This window comes from Phoxinus phoxinus (assembly GCF_949152265.1).
Source record: "Phoxinus phoxinus genome assembly, chromosome: 22".
Lineage (NCBI taxonomy): Eukaryota > Metazoa > Chordata > Actinopteri > Cypriniformes > Leuciscidae > Phoxinus > Phoxinus phoxinus.
In genome coordinates, this window is record NC_136897.1 from 11,470,026 (window position 1) to 11,488,180 (window position 18,155).

The 18,155-nt window shown below is 39.4% G+C and overlaps 1 protein-coding gene across 1 annotated transcript in view; it reads right to left on the bottom strand.

Moving 5' to 3' along the window:
* Positions 1-124: 124 nt before the first annotated feature.
* Positions 125-18,155, bottom strand: part of grin3bb (glutamate receptor, ionotropic, N-methyl-D-aspartate 3Bb) — an 88,994-nt gene continuing 70,963 nt past the window's right edge. The window contains exons 6-9 of the mRNA XM_079598479.1: positions 7,950-8,101; positions 3,834-3,998; positions 3,042-3,109; positions 125-1,230 (exon numbers count right to left, since the gene is read on the bottom strand). Of these exons, the coding sequence (XP_079454605.1) occupies positions 723-1,230; positions 3,042-3,109; positions 3,834-3,998; positions 7,950-8,101 (893 nt within the window). The 3' untranslated portion in view covers positions 125-722. The remainder of the gene's footprint in view (positions 1,231-3,041; positions 3,110-3,833; positions 3,999-7,949; positions 8,102-18,155) is intronic.

Below are 18,155 nucleotides of genomic sequence, written 5' to 3' on the forward strand. Positions count from 1 at the left end.
TAATGAGTTGTGCAACCACCAAAAGTTTTATGGTTCATCATGAGGACTGTAACAACAAAATCAGCCTTACTATTTAAATTATCCAATCTCTGAGCTGGAATTTTTCAAGTAAGATATCAAATTTATGACAAGATCACATTTATTTCATTAACATCAAACTCAACTCAAACAGGAAACCTGGCCATTCATATGTCCATATGACATTATGGAGGGGGAAAAAAAGTTAATAACAATAGCAGTTTTGAGATCAGACACAACCAAGCTATAAAATAATTGGCAAAGCAGCCAAGTCAGTATTCTGTTCTTCCTCTGACTCCATGACGAGACCTCAGGTGCAACGGGGGTTTATTCTGATTCTTATTCACAGATGGACAGAGGGAAAGGTCCTTCTGGGATATGAATAAACAAACCTCTGAGAAAAAAGCATGGACTTGCTTGGTGCTTTAAACTTTATAACGTTTCTTCTTCAGGTTTCACCTGCGAAAGTCTGAATGATTCGAAAAAACCCCCAACCTGCCACCAGCTTCAACAGCGGTTGTGGAGTGATGCTTTAGAAAATAAGCCACATGAGGCCCTATAGCGTTATCATTAGCAAAACGGTACCAAGGATCAATGTTCCCTCAGCATGGTGATTTTAAAAGAGTCCTGGTGTATATGAAAGTTATTTTTGCAGGAGAAAGATAGAAAAACATGTCCACTGTTCATTTCAGATATTGTGAGCATCACCTTTTTAAATCTGCTGGCTCTTTGGTGAGTGCGGGGCAAATGGTGGCCGTGACTGTGGGCGGAGCTACTGTGTTCGCCGTGGCGACAGCTGCTCGTTCTTTAGCCAGTGTAGTCTGAAGCTCCGCCCTACGAGCCAGAGCAGCTTTCAAATTCCCACGGATTTCCTCAATCTTCACCTGTAGTTCTTCAAGCTCGCCGTCTCTTGAGGGGCTCGAGGATCTCACCGAGGAGGTAGGCTGCTGAGTGGGCCCTCCGTTTTCACACACTCTCGCCAATAAACTCCCTGCCCCAGAGCTCAACGCGGATGAGGAGCTGGCCTGACCCCCCTCCGTCATGACACGGGTGAGAAGTCGGCGTGTGTTGAGAGTTTCCAGGTTGAAATGGACTCTCTTGTTGTCTTTGGGCTCCTCTTCTGCCTTGGTGCTTTCGTTGTTCCATCTGGCAAAGGATCCGAGGGGCGCAGCTGGAGGAGGCGGATGCGGTTGGGCTTTCTGGATGTTACAACTGGGAAGAGAGATGCAAGATATGTGATTTTGTTAAATAGACCACCCAGAAATGAACATTCTGACATAATTTCTTGAATTTTTGCAATAACCCTGCAAGCTCACTCTTTTACGTATAATGAAAGTTAAAGGGGTGGTATAATGCCCTTTTCACAAGATGTAAAAAAAATCTCAGATGTCCCCAGAGTGTGTATGTGAAGTTTTAGCTCAAAATACCCTACAGATATTTGTATATAGCATGTTAAAGTTGTCACATTTTGAGGGTGAGCAAAAACGTGCAATTTTTGTGCCTGTCCCTTTAAATGCAAATGAGCTGCTGTTCCGAACAGAGGGCGGAGCTTCAACAGCTCGTGTCCTTTAACCTCACACAGACATGCGCTGAACATTTCAAAAAACGTTTTGCCTTTTATGTTCAAACCGGATTCAGAAAGATGGAGAGACTCAGGAAGAAGTGACAACATGCAGACAACATTTCTGAATGGTTAGTTGATGAATTTATGTCGCTTATGTATAGTTATCATCTACTCATTGATTAGCATATTCTGTCTTGATAATCTATAAATCGAGTTCCAGCAGCGGCTTTATGTAAATTCTAGGCTTGGTGATGTCACTAACCCGGGAGGAATGTCCTGTAACGTTAGTTCCTACCAGCCGTTTGTTGTAGTCCTTAAAAAGCAATTATTTAAAAGAAAATATCTCCCTTTGCTTTGAACTTTGAGCGTTGTAACTTTGCAGATGTTGTTTATGCTCAAACAGCAACATTACACACTAACTAAAGTTAGAAATGTGAAATCATAATCAACCACCCCTTTAAAGTGGACTGGGGCTCTGAAGCTCCAAAATGACAACAACAAGAAGAAAAAGAGCATAAAAGTAATCTATATGACTTGTGTGCTATATATTCCAATAATTTTTGAGTCACGTGGACTACTTTTATACTTTTACTATTGACAGCTCCAGTCTCCATCCACTTTTCATTATACTGAAAAGAGCAGCAAAAATATGAATCAAAGAGTTACCATATGTGACTCCGAAAGAGAGAAAGTCATGGAGTTATGGATGAGTGATGGTGATAACATGAGAAAAAGTATATGACAGGATTTCCGTGAACTGTATCATTAAAAAAAGCTGTATTGTCCATCATCAGGTTGCTGTAATAAGAATAACAACACTGTACTGCTGATGTTAACTTAGAACTATTACAAGTCATAATTGAAATGAAGCAGAAATAATATATAAATATTAGATGAAAAAAACTTGAATAAAAATAAATAAATAAAAATTATAGTGTTGCCTTGGCAACTAACTCAAATAAGGTTTAAGTAATAAAATTAAAATAAATTAAAGATAAATAGAAATGTAAAATCTATGCAACTAATTAAGCACATAAAATTACTAAAACTTAAAATTGTATTAAAATTAAAACTGAAAAAATTAAAATAAAAGCTAATTCAAAATATTCACTAATATATTTTTTTTGTAAACTATCCCTAAAAAGAGCTACACTAAATTGTCATCCAGCTTGCTGTGATAAAATCAGCAACATTCTGTCAACAATTCATCCAAGTGTATTTTTTGACATTTAAAGTGGAGAGCTATGAAACAAGTTATGATAAGCACTAACCTGCCATTATTAAAATGGAAAATAGATTAATAAAACAAAGTCAACATTCTGAGTAAAAAACAATGAAACAAACATAAACCCAAGTGCCTTTTTTGACATTTAAAGTGGGGAGCTATGAAATAAGTTGTGATAAGCACAATCCTGCCATTATTAAAATGGAAAATAGATTAATAAAACAAAGTCAAAACCTTTTCTCTGTGTTCGCCCGCTGCCGTTTCACATCCTCATAAGTCATGTTCAGTGCTCTGTGGATTTTCTGCAAAAAAAGAAAGAAAGAAAAGGAAAGAAAAAAGGATTTGTCTCAGCATGAGATGAATGAGAGAGATCAACATCATGCTTTTGATTTTTAAAATCAATATTCCAGAGATGGCAATTACAGACTCAGCTTGGCAGTAATCCCTCCCCACCCCTCCGAGAAAGTAGCTTATAAGACCCTGAGAGATCAAGCACGGCTCATTTACAGAGTCAAAGCTTTGCCCCATGAATAACAGAGCTGTGCCATTCGTAGTCTTAGTTATCAGCGGAGGGAAGAAAGGAAACATTTTGATGAAATAATAAACTGGCGACAGCTCAAATTTAGCAAAAAAACAGCCCAGTCAATTAGAAACATCATGAGCATTAAAGGGACAGTTCAGTCAACTTTGAAAATGTGGCCATTTATTCACCCTCACATCGATCAAAACATGTATGTTGGGTTTAATGGAACACAAAAGAAGATATTTAGCAACATGACACACTACAAACATGACAAAAAGCAACGTAAACGTACCACAACATTAGTGTAAATCTATCAGATGCGGTTACCATTCACTTTTTTTATGAAAAGAGCAGCTTGGACATTCTGTGAAACATCTCTTTTTTTATTCCATGGGAAAAGTGAGAGAAAAAAAAAGTCAAACTGGTGTGAAAGGGGTGACTAAAGCATGATATATTGTTTATTTTCGGGTGAACTGTCCCTTTAAATTAGCCTCATGGCTCACCTGACTGGTGTGAAGCCAGTATTTGAACTTCTGTTTGCGGCGGATATGTGGCAGAACCAGGCGATAGAAGGCATGTTCTCCAGCCAGAGTGAGTAAGGCCCCGGTCACACCCACGCAAAGCAACAAAAACAACCCTGAGAAGTGACGAATGCCCATCTGCAGCGTCTGGAAAGAGAGAGAACAAACAGATATGATACACAGCAGATTTAATGACCAAAGGGGTGTGATGTAGTACTTGTACACTGGGGGGCAGTATAATCCTGCCGACTGATATTTCATTAGTCTGAGAGAAGAGCATACCCTTCCCGGAGTGCCTTTGATGGGAAAGGATACCTACCAACTTGAACTAATTGACATTAAAAATCATCTTTAAACCAAAGCAGGAGCCACATCAATATTAGACGGGGAGAGCTGATCTGTATGTACCTCTAGATTGTTAGAACTAACCACAGACCTTAGACACAAAAATCAATCAAATCAGACAGCTCTAATTGTGTTTTTTAATCATAAATCTGTTGGTTTTTGCTGCAGAAAGAGTTTTCACACTGCATAATATCAGGTTAAGATGACTGAAATGCTAAAGGTACAGGTACTTAAAGGTACAGTAGAGTGTGTACTTTTTTTTAGGTTAAAAAACATGTTATATCCTGTCTTGACATATTTTTGTACCTTAATGTTTAGTCAGACATATTAAAGGCCTCATCCCTCTTTTTTTGTTGTGAAACTTGATAGTCGGTTGCAGACACCATTAGGGGCGGGACACTCTTATTCTAAAGAGCATTTTATTGGAGAAAAATATATGGATATAATAGGTAATTTTCCTGTAAAAAAAAAAACAAACTACATTTTAAATGAGATAATAGCCAACTTTATAAATAGAATAGAATATACATTTTTAAAAGTTGGAGGTTGGTAAGATTTTTTAATGTTTATGAAAGAGGTCTCTTATGCTCACCAAGACTATTTATTTGATCAAAAAAACATGTATTATTTTTATCAATGTTGAAGACAGTTCTGCTTAATATTGTTGTGGAAACGTGATCCTTTTTTCTTTTCTTTTTTTTGCAGTCAACTTTTAAGTGAACTATTTTTTTTTTAGTTTATTTCCCTGAATGTGTAAACACTTTAAGGGTGCGTCCTTCCTAGTCCTTCTGAGGCTTGAAGGCTAGTGTCCCCCTCAGCATTAAACGCTAGAAATAAGACGGTCTAGTAAGTGTGCATGGCTACGTCACGCATGTTCCCGCCCCTACGGTCACGACACGAAAATACTATTAAAAATGAATTTTGGAAAAATTTAAAAATGTGTATTAACTCCCTGTGTCTTACATTATTGGCAGTTTGGTGTCACTGATTCATTTACAGCAAAACAAAAGATAACATGAAATCATGCCATGTCCGAAAACATAATTTTTCAGACAAGCTCAGTACCGGCTCGTTTTCTGTCTGTTTATTTCCGTGAATTGGAATGTGTGCAAAGGATTGTGGGTGATTTAAGGCCGCGGAGGATCCTTCAAAACAGGACGCAACACGAAGGCTGCCTTCAAATAATCCTTTAAATTGTTGTGGTCTTCCGCGACGTTTGGTGACATGGCCGCTGAGTTACGCAGCCTTTGTAGGATGCAGCCTTTCGTTTGAGAAACACCCTAAGACTCAAAACAACCTCTGTTTGTTTGAGCTTCCTAAGCAGCCCGACATAGCAACAGTGGCTCAGCCAATGGAGTGAGTTTGGGGCGGAGCTATATGTCTGTCAATCAAGGGAAGATGGGAGGAGTGTTGAGGGAAACCTTTTTGAAAACCGTCACTAGATTTGCACTATTGTTTGGTGCAGATATTGCACAACCGAAACAGAGACTACAGAAAAGAAAAGAAAATTACATAAATTAACTTACAAATCTTTCATCTGTGTGTTTTGACCGCAGGGCATGAGGCCTGTGTCTTGCCAGAGAAACTTTTCATCTGCTCTATAGATCTAGCAAACTCTTTTTTTTTTTTTTTTGGGTACCCTGTGTTCTCAAAACCGATGAAAAAGCAGGTGAAGTCAGGTTTACTGTGTATTTTACTCATCCACAAGTACGAATTCAATCCTGTAAATCTTGTGAGGCCACTACGTACTGCCAGTCAAGCAGCATTCTGGGAAATTAGCTCTCTCTCAAACATGTTCACTTGTCGGATCGATTCAAAAACCGAATGTATCTCGCGTAGGTTTCAACCAGCACACAATGCTTTGTCCTCATGTTCTCATCCTTCAGTGAGCCTCTGATGCCACAAGAGCACAGAGATTTGAAATGGAAATGAGGAATAATCTTTTCTGCTCAGGCAATGGTAATTTTCCCCCCTGAAATTAAGAGATGGGAAAAAAAAACATGCCCTGCTCCAAGCTTAAAGCATTCGACAGCACTGCAAAATCTGTGTTGTAGAAGAGAGGGATAGTTCGGCCTTTATTTCTTCCTCTGCATGTCAGTCGATCAGCACGCTCCAAAAGTGTCATTTACTCTGAAATCTTCTGAGGTTTCGAGCAGATCTAACGCACACCTCTGTCAGCACCGGAGATAATGACACAAGATAAGTTAGTGAAGGTACTGAGCCAAATCAATATGTAAGAACTGAAGCCCCTCTGCCACCGATCGCTAAAGCAAACATCACTTACTCACATCAGCCTGTCAGACTTAAAGGGGCTCTGTGGAAATGATAAACATTTGAGCTCTCTATTGGCTCTTTCATATGAAGAATGACGGGATGGTGTCACCATCATGATCTCAGGAGCTTTGTTTGATTTGATAATGCATCAAGTAATTAATTAAAGTAAAATGTAATTTGGTACGTGACAGGCAGGTTTGGAGGTTTGATTGATTGGCACAAATATTTTATGACTGAGCTTTAAGAAAGACCTCATGAAATGGCGTTGAACAGTTTATTATCTATTTTTTGAAACAGGAAGCTTGGATATTTCAAGTCAGTAAACCATGATTTCCTGCTTGCTAGTCAGAGGCAGGTGGAATTAGTGGGAAGGACATTCTTATTCTGGAGAGTGACAGTTCTTCTGATTAGAAGAATTAGGACACACCCATGAGTGCAAGATGATGTCACCATGTGTTTGTCCCGTTCCCCTGTACGATTTTAAATATAACGTCATTGCATAGGAAAAGTATCAACGACCCCTCACTATTATCCATATAAAACCGTCATTTAGAGACAAAGTGTTCAGATAATGGCGTTAAAGGTTTTTTTATAAACACTTTTTTTTATACTGGTTGAAACTCAGTAAGAAAGAAGTGGTCTAAATATTAAAACATATCTTCTGTGGAAGTCTCAGGACCAAAGATTGTTCATCCAATCATTGCATTTGGTCTGAATGTCCTGATGTCCTATACGTGCATGTACAATATCCAACACTGTACAATATCCAACACTGTACAATATCCAAACAAGCTATTTCTAGAGCATGATTACATAAATGTATTTGTTTATAATGAGGTGGATGTTTTAATCTATGAAACTTGCAGGGTGTATTAAAGACCTCTTATATGTCAAAATATCAAGGAGAATTAGATTTCTCATTTTATGAACTCTTTAAATTTCTGAATTAAAAATAATTTTTGGATATTTCTTTAGCAGTATGTCAGCTGAACTTAATTATTTATTTTCCATTTATTTATTTATTTATCTGAGATTTATTTAGCCATGTGTGAGATAATGTGCAGTCTCATTACCGAAAAATATATACATTTTCTTATGCCTTATCTATTTGCTGTATCACTTAATAATCTCAATTTACCAACAATATAACTGTATCTAAAATCATCTAGGTGAAATCTAAATGTAACATTCAAATCAACACATTTACATTTACATGGCTTCGATAACACCATCAAACAGCTCAAATGTATGAGATCGGAAAGTGACACTGATGTCAACCATGAATTCATTACATGCTTCTAATCTGGTAAAAAGGATTTAACTGATATAGGAATTATACAAATACATATTTATTAATTTGTTAATCATAAAACCAAGTGACCCAGTTCTGTTTTGGGCCCCCTGTGAAGATTTCTTGCACTATGCATGCACCCTGGTTCATTTTTCTTTTCACTTTCAATTAGACTGAAACCTGCTCACCTCTGTAACAGCAAAGACTCTCTTTCCGCACGGCACAACCTTGTACCACTTGTCATGCAGCATGTCCATGTAGCCATCTGACTTGTAACGGCTGATGAATTCAGATATGTTGGAGGTGAGTGGCGAGTTCTGGGGTAGTCCAATACCATAACCTGAAGGAGAAACAAAACCACTTAGCTTATCCAATTCATCAAAACACCACCAGAACAAATAGAATATGCTACAAAGGTTCATTAAACTGCCATGTTTAATGATCACAAATGTAATGTTTTGACAAGTTGAGTCAATAAATGACACCTGAATAATGCTAAGCACAGTTAGCACGACACGCTACTCTATACTTTTTCACTAAAAGCCTCTCAAAGGCGGTTTCTCAATTCCAAGAACGCAAAGAAAGGACTTGTGTGCTCGTTGAGACCGGTCTTGCGAGGCGACCTTGAAAGAACGAACTTGGAAGGACGTGAGGACACAGAATGCTTCTTTGTGAGAATCGAGATGTCCTGCGATCTTGCTGCTTAACTGACCATCTCAGCAAATAGCGATTAACGACCAAAGCACAATAAATACAACATAATATCACAAAGAAATGTCACAACCTATTAAACATTTATTTCATATTATTATAGACATTGTTTTTTTATATAAGTTTATATCTTTTTTTATTTTACCGTGTGCATTTATGAAAATGAGTAGCCTATGTGTTACCTGTGCTTTGTCAATGTTAAGAATCTTTTTAATGTCAATAAAAATGCTGCTTTCTTATGGTCTTTATCACTTTATTAAAAATTAAGTAAAAGAGACGGACAAATGTTTACTTTCACAAGCTGTCACGTATTTCGAGCTTGAAGCGGGAATCTCTCAAGTTAGACACACAGTTCAAAGCTTACAGGCTTCCGTACGTCGACCACCCGCAGCGTCTTCTGGGATTTTTAACGGTTCGATCCTCTCAAGTCTGCATTCGATGCATCCTCGATATCAAGAACACATCCAAACACTTTCATGCATCCTCTGTATGACGATTAATGATGACGTAGTACGAGAACAGAAGGATGCAAGATCGCTGATAATGCATATTGAGAAACAGCGGAAGTCTGGAAGGTATTATTAGAAGTCGACCGATAGTGGATTTTATCGATATCGATTACTAGGTTGGACCGCACTGGCCGATTATCAATTAATCAACCAATTAAATTTAAATTGGATACTGAATGAAAACAACCATAACACTCCAAGTAAAATTGTGCTGAACTTTACTACAAAATTAAAAGACAGTACTGAACCATGAATAAATATATGAATATTACAGTAATCACTGAAGAATACAGACTATTAAAGCCACAGAAAAACAAATGTTTTGCTGTAAAATGCTCAAAGCACAATATTCCAGCCAAGGGCGAAGTCATAATGCGCATTAATAACGATTTGGTACAAAATTACACAATTTAATGGAAAACTAATTGAGTGGAGCACTGTGGTGCGGCAGGATTTTGAACAGCCACGTATAGCTCGGCATTGTCGGTGTGTGTATACTCAATACAAAGTGTTTGAATTTAGTTTTAAATTCAAATCAGAAGAGTCCATTTCTGTGCAGCTCGTAGTCTCCCGTGTCAAAACAAACTCCACGAGGTGTCAGTGATTTTGCCTCTAGAGACAGCTCTCGGCAAAACCGATCAATCGGTTGACCTCTAGGTATTATTTTACTTTCTCTCAATTCCATGAATTCTTTAAATTCTACATTTTGACTAAATTAAATCACAGTTTTTATAAGGGCCAGTTCACCAAAAAATACATATATTTATGTCAAAAACAAAAAATTCTGTGTCAGAAATCAGACACCTGACGTCGGAAATGTGGACAAAAAATGCGAGAGCAAGGATGTATGATGTAGTGACAGGAGGGGTGTGTCATGCAGGTGAGATATGATGTAGTTTGGGGCTTAAGAGTACTATTATTCATATGTCATTGATAGACCTGTGTTCCTAGTGGAAGATAGGGATGAATCTCATTCAATCAACACACACATGGGAGACGAATTGAAATAAGAAATTGGACGACAGGCATATGGTAATTAGCACAGTCAGGAGTCCTGCACAGCCCAGAAGGATCTGATTAAACTGAACATACTATTTTAGCCCAGATGGCCAAGGGAGGGTCAGGTCTGGAAATGGAGAAATTACAGCTAGGACAAAATATAGGGATATATCAACAAAAAGGAGCAAAAACACTAGAACAGGTCGGTGGGCTGTTTCCCCTCAAGCTCTCTGCAGTAAATCTGTCACTCGACAGGCCCCACTGGCCCCTAAGTGGCTGACAGATCACAGATATTCAAATGTTGACATCTACACATTTTATCACTGCCAAGCTGCAACAACACACACAAGCACAGGGGCGAATTCACTAAATAGTTGCGCTGCTGTAGCTACATTTCAGTCTTTAACCATTCATTAACAAACCAGGTGCTCAAAGAGCACTGCGTCATGTGTAATTAAGAATTGCCGGCCCTACCTAATAAGCGACATAAGTGGTTGCATATAGGGCCCTCGTGGCCACCAGGGGTTCAACATTAATGCTTGGTAATAATTACTTTTATAAAGATTGCTTGTGTCTATGGAAGCTTGTGTCCACCACTGAATACAAATAAAAAAAGGTAATAGCAAGATTTTTATCTCACATTTAACTTGCAATTCTGACATTAAATTTTACAAGAGATATACAGTAGACCCTAACTCACAACTGGGAAAAGTTCAAACTGGGAGATTCTGATTCTGAAAAGTCAGAATTATGAGATATAAACTTGCAACTGCAAGAGAAAGAAAGAAAGAAAGAAAGAAAGAAAGAAAGAAAGAAAGAAAGAAAGAAAGAAAGAAAGAAAGAAAGAAAGAAAGAAAGAAAGAATTGGAACTTTACACCTCGTAATTCTGTTTTTCCCCCCGTCCGAATTGCAAGAAAAGTTTTCAATTGCTGGAAAAAAAAAGTAATTTCGAGTTTATATCTTGCAATTCTGAGAGAGAAAAAAATTTGAAAACTCTGCACATTCGTTTGGAATTGGGATCTTGTCTGAGAGCCCAATCACCTTTTTTTTTTTTTTTTTGCCCAATCACCTTTGACTGTAAACTAAACAAGAAGTTTGCATCACGCACCCCGCCCGATGAAGCGGTATATCAACTATCTTGCAGGAGCAGTTGCGTGAACACAGGGACCTGGTGCTCCGGCAGGGAAAAAAGCAAACACTCCCCTGTGCAGAGTATCTTTTATCTATGGAGCTGGACTCGATCAACATGACAGCACGTCTCACGAACAGGTGTGTTCCAGGTGTGTGAGGCTCTTGGGGCATATGGAATCTGCAGCCGCAGTCACACCGCTCGGGTTGGTTCATATGAGACTGCTTAAGAATCAGCACTGGCTTCACGCCCGAGTCCTGAGATGGGCGCACTCTTAGAAGAAAAGGTTCTATATAGAACCTTAAAAGGTTCTATAGGCGCTTCTTATTTGGAACCCCTAAAAGGTTCTACACTCTTAGGAAAAAAGGGTTCATTGGGGTTCTATATAGAACCATAGGGTTCTTTACTCAACTCCAAAGAACCTTTTATGCTAAAAAGGTTCTATAATGACAAGAAAGAACCCTTTCTTGGGTTCTGTATAGAACCTTTTAGGGGTTCTAAATACGAAGCGCCTATAGAACCTTTTAAGGTTCTATATAGAACCTTTTCTTCTAAGAGTGCATGGCAACGCACCGGGTCAGACCTTGCATTTCTACGGGCAGTAGTTCCCCAAGAACAAGTGTCCAGGCATGTTGTTGTTTCAACAGATGCCTCCACCACTGGCTGGGTTGCCATGTGGAACGGGCATGTAGCATCGGGCTCCTGGACAGGACCTCGACTGCAGTGGCACATCAACTGCCTCGAGTTGGTAGCAATACACCTTGCGCTGTGCCACTTCAAATCGCTGCTACTTGGCAAGCATGTACTGGTCAGGATGGATAACACTGCTTCAGGTGCTTCAGTACATCAACCATCAGGGTGGTCGGTCTATGCTCCCTGTTGCAACTCGCCCGCCATCTCCTCCTCTGGAGTCAGAAGCATCGCATTCCGGGAGAGCTCAATAGTGCAGCCGACGAGTCCATTACTCCCAAGAGAATAGCTAGTTCACCCCCAGATGGTCCAGCTGATTTGAAGATGCTTCGACGCCACACAAGTAGACCTGTTTGCCTTTCCGGACACCTAAACGCTTATACGTGGACCGAACGCAGAGCTTCAGGACCTCAAACCAGCTCTTCGTCTGCTATGGAGGCCAGCAGAAGCCAGTAACACTGAGGACCCCCTCGGTGCCAACAGTATTTACATGTTTTCAAACAGTCATAAAGAGTTTTGTAAAAAAAAAACAAATACATGTAATACATGACATACAAGTTTTAATATAAATTTCATAAAAATATATTTTGGGTCATTCCATGTGAAGAAAGACAAACATAAATAGGGATGAAAGCCAAAATATTAAATGTAATTGCTGTATATTTTCTGAGTAATCCACTATTTTGTAGGGGAGTTAAATTGCAAGGGGGTAAAATGTCAAAAAGATGAATTTTTTTATTTTTACATATTGGTAGGTCTATAAGTTAAATCTGTTTACTTAAGCAATCTTTGTAGCGTTATATGCCAACGGTGAGTTCAAAAAGGAAAAAGCACTTGTGTTTTTTTTGTCCCAAGTTTGCATGCAACTCAAGAGGTAATAAAGATATCTAAAAAAATATTTTAGATTTTGTTTTTTAACAAACATTTATTTTGGTCTCTTCATTTTAAAGGCCCTATACGGTTAAATTCCAGAGATATCGAGATTGTAATGCAGTTCCATGAGTTAATTGTACACATTTTCAGTGTCCAAAAACAAAAAAAAGAGTAATTTGGCATATAGCGGGTGCTTTTTTCTTTTCTTTTTCTTTTTCCTGATCTTCTGGACAAGTCCAGTGACTGCTGTGAAAGGGCAGCTGACAACATGGGGAAAGTCCATGTGATAGCTTGGAGAGACAGCTGACAGGAGGGAACAGACCCCACTGGGGCTGTCAGGGGCTAGCTACCCATGGCACCAGTGCCAAACACTAGTTCAGTCAGTTGGAGACACCCGCTAAATGCTATAAAAAGTAAACTAAAGAAAATACCCCAAGAGCCGGAGAGCGCGGGGGTGCAAGAAGACTCACTGATTGATAACACGGTTACAGACCCAGGGCTGCATGTCCAGGGGGGACTCAATTATAATGAGGAGAAATATATACCGGTATATTTTTAATTGAATTGAATTAATGACTACTGAAAAAACTCACCCTTTACCTCTGTCTGTGGGTTTTGCAATATTTAACCAATGAGAAGTATTATAAAGACCTTGTGACCAAATCTCGTAACTCCATTGGCTCCTCAAACTGTCAGTCAAACCTCATAACATCTCTATCCTGAATGAAGTGCCACAAGCAGTTTGGAGCGTCTCTGCTTTTTAACGGTAAATTCAGAACTGCTTATTTGAATAAGTACTGCGTTTTCTTTACTCAAGTAACACTTTATACAGTATATAAAGGGTAATCTTTTATGTCATTGAGGAGCGGAGAAGAGCTTCTTGCATTTGTCCTCGAGACACAGCCAAAATAGCCTGTGCATAGCTCTTCATTATAATGTGAGATTTTGGCTAAATTACAGGGGAATTTTTTTTTTGAAACGTCTCCGGTTACTATCGTACAATTGCGTCAGAATTACGACTGAACGCTGCACAGCTGATCGAACAGCGAACATGGCGGCTAACGCAATGTCTCGTTCCCACCTCTCAGGGAACCGAGGTTATTATAGTAACCGGAGATGTTCCCTTTCAAGAGCGGTAATTCTACATTACGTAGCTACGCTGCGGGTACTGTATTAAATCCCGCCGTGAGAGTAGTGAAGATAAGCCCGGGGAAAACGGGGCCAAGCTACACCAGCCACGGAAGAGACAGTCAGCCAATAGCCGTGCCGCTAGGAGTTCTCGCATCTTATAGGTGGAACTAGACCAATGAGACATCATCCCGACCTTATCAAAATGTGCATATACAAACGCAATGTAAGCGAAGGCTGCACTGATCTAGGGCAGACACAACACAATACGCACTCAAGCATGAAAGTAAACGCAGTGTCAAAGGCTTTAACAGTAACAGCTCTATTAATCACTAGTAGCCATATACACAGAGTCAACAGCATAGCAGTAACCACTGCGTACAACTAGAACAGTTCACAATACATGAGGAAGGAACTTAACTCACCAGAAGCACTTAAGACGCCACAGACGGTACATCCAGCTTGTAAAATGTTCTAAGGTGTTCTCAGGTGTTCTGAGAAGACCAGCCAGCAGCAAAACATAAATCCTAGAGAGACATACCTCTAGACCAGGCCCACGAAGAGGCAACAGCCCTCGTCGAATGAGCTCATATGTTAGGGGGGACAACCTTCCCCTGGCACACGTAAGCAAACGCGACAGCGTCCACAATCCAGTAAGAAAGTCTCTGTTTTGAGACAGTTGCCGTCTTTCTAGACGTCTTTCTAGGCACAGCAGTGGAAGCTTGAAAGTGGAACCTACGGAGAAGGAGCACTTCAGACAGGAAATAAACTACCACACCAGCCAAATCCAGAAGGCAGCAAGAGATTGAGAGGCTAGTCAAAGAGAGGAGACAGAAGAAACAGTGAAAAAGAGCCTCCGACACTGAGAGGTTGATGTTGAGCAAGTCTGCAAAAGGCAGAAAAGAAGAATGAACAAGCAAAGACCCTGTTGCAATAAATACCCTTTTAAGTTCGTCAAAGACCTCTTCGCAAAGGAAAAAAGTGGAACTCTGAAAACATCAAGGCAGGAATTCGAGAAACACCTGGAAAACGTCCACCATGACACAAAAAGACATGAGCAGACAGTCATCCCACCTGACAACCCGCCAATTCAACCACCTGAATTCAACCTGGACACTAACCCTCCTAAATGGAAAGAGGTAGAAAACACGGTCTGGCAAACAATAGCAGAATCTGCTCCGAGGTCTAACGGAGTACCATAAAAGCTCTACAAGAACGCACTGGACATCCTACGCTTTCTGTGGAGCCTCATGATGGAAGTATGGTAGAAGCAAAGAGTACCCAAGGCTTGGCAAAGAGCTTGCGGCGTGCTAATACCAAAAGAAAAGGGTGCATCAGACATCAGCCAATTTCGGCCAATCAGGTCTAACGGAGTACCATAAAAGCTCTACAAGAACGCACTGGACATCCTACGCTTTCTGTGGAGCCTCATGATGGAAGTATGGTAGAAGCAAAGAGTACCCAAGGCTTGGCAAAGAGCTTGCGGCGTGCTAATACCAAAAGAAAAGGGTGCATCAGACATCAGCCAATTTCGGCCAATCAGGCAGATTGGCCGAAATTGGCTGATGTCTGATGCACCCTTTCAACGTCGAGGGTAATTTAATTACGCAAAATAATTTTTAGCATAGAAGCACCGATGCTGTCTGCGTTTCTGGAAAAAAACAAATACATTGATGTATCTGTACAGAAAGCAGGAATTCCAGGATTCTCTGGCTGCTTAGAGCGTACAAGCATGAGCTGGCAGCATCTCCATAGTCAAATGGATGCTTAGAGACACAAGGTTCTGCATCAGGGACGACCCAATACCAATAGTGCCTGTCTAAAGCCTAGGCAGATGGTACAACTCAAGCCTTAAGGTCAAAGAGCAGGTGCAACAACCAAGGCAAGAGATTGTTAATTGTTAATTGCATTCAGCAGTGCATTTTAACCATATTTAAAGACAGTATGAAATTATATATAAAGATGTACTTAAGTCCTACGTCTGTCAGCCAAAAGCGCTCTAAAGTTCAAATAAATGTAAACTTAAAATTTGAAATTAATACATTTTCATTTAACATGCGTGTCCGAATGCATTACATTCAGTTCACACTGAAGTATACTCTTTAAAATATATTTTATTTATTAAACTATTAAAGGAGTATTATATTAAATGTTAGTTGTGACTATGAAATAAATTAATCTTGTTTTTAGTATACAAGAAAACAAGACAATAATACTGATTAATAAACTTTTTTTTTTTTTTTGCAGTGTATCTAAGATTAAGTCCCGGTTTCACAGACAGGGCTTAGACTAATCCAGGAATAGGCCTTAGTTCAATTAGGGCATTTAAGTAGCTTTTATAAATGTGCCCTAGAAAAAAAAGATTACTGGTGTGCATCTTGAGACAAAACAGTGTTGCACTGGTCAGTGCAAGTTGCTTTCAGTTAAAACAGCTCGAACATGCATTTTTTGTCTGGGACTAGCTTAAACCTTCTCTGTGAAACCGGGGGTAATTTATTTATATTCTGTGCCTCTCTACAATTTCTGAGAAAATTCTGAGCAATTTCCCGACTGTGACAAATAATTTTGCACCATTTAAGGGTAAAACTGAAGGGCAAGACCTCTCTGTTAAATTATGGCTGATGCATGAGACCATGCTTATTAATCCATTAAAAACATGCATAACAATGTCCAGCACGTTTACAGAGGTATTAAACGTGCTGAGTGAGAATGAACAGACACAAGACCTGAGACAACAGGCATATGCTTATTAACACGACTCGAGCGGGGCATGAGCTCAATTAGCCCAGACACCCAGCTGAGGAAATGAAAAAATTACAAACTGGACCACAATTTTTCCCCAACGTTCTCTCTTTCCTACAGCACACCTTTCAGTGCCTCCTTCTAGAAAGAGCTGTGCTTCCTGTATAGGCAGCTCAGGAAAACAACCCAGGTTTGCATTTAAATTGGCTTCTCCACTAAAATGCATGACAGCAGGAGAGATCTGTGCCAAGTTGACTTCTTACTTTTTTCTTTCCTTGTCAGTTGTGGATTCGTTAAAATATGCAAATGTAAAGTTTGAATATTTCTGCCCAATTGGTCTCTGTTCTCTTTATTCCCCTCAAGCACAGTATCTACCCCCCTGATGGCAGTCCAGAATTATAATTACACCCATTTTGCTCAGTGAATGACATTACATAGCAGATTTCGTCATGTCCATGTCAGGGTTCTGTCACTTCGGTCTGTTTATTCTTGGTTTGGTGACAGAGCCCTGACACTCCTAATGTCTAGTCTTGGTGAGCATGTGGTTTCGAGTTCGCTCGCGGCGTACACTCTTCTGTCCGCGTGTGTTTTGTGTTCTGTGTTTCACACAGTTTGTGTTTATTTCGGCCGTGTGCTTTCATGTCATGTATGTCTTGTGCTGTGTGGACACGCAGGCGTGTTCGTGTCAAGTTTGGGCACATGGCTTGTGAGATTGTGTTCACTGACCATGTGCTCTTGTTTTGTTTTAGTTTTTTTGTCATGTTTGGTGTGAGCACATGGCTTGTCATGTTTGTTTCTTTGTGACATGTGCTCTCCTGTCTATTGTCTAACCCCACTCCTCTTGTTATCTGATTATTGGTTCATTTGCCACACATGTCCTCGATCATTACTCGTTTGCTCTGCCTATTTATTCTCCTTGTGCTTTCAGTCCTGTGCCAGTTCGTTGTCTTATGTACCATTTGTGTCCTGCCTGATCCTGTTACCATGCCTAATCTAGCCTTTTCCTGATGCTGGTCTTGTGCATGCAATACTTTTTGTTTGTTTTGTTTTTTTGTCAAAAACAAAGCACGTTATTTTTTTGCATCTCCGAGTTCTCACCACATCTCACAACCCCTAACTTTGACAGTAGAGGGAAAAATAATATGGTATTCCAATTGATCTTTTTCTGGCCTTTATATATATTGATAAAATATGAATGGTTTAATGTAAAAATCAAAAATCGAAACTTATGATTTATAAAAGGTGCTTTACGTTTGCTAATCATTACAACAGTGGCATTAAACTTACTTTATATGAACTATTGATATCTATCATGCAAAAGCGATCATTTTCAGCAGTTTTTTGTCTGATCATTTGATCTCAACATGGCAACCAGGGTCTGTATTAAATAAAATTTAAGGCTTTATAAGACCAGAACAAATTAAACTAAATTAATGGTAACATCCTGAACAACAAAATGTAATACTGTTTTCGACAAAAAGGTAAACATTTTGTGAAATGCTAAACCCCACATTTCAGCCTTTAAACCATTTTTTAAAATAAAAGGGATAAGTAAAAATGTTGTCTGCACACGCACACACACACACACACACACACACACACACACACACAC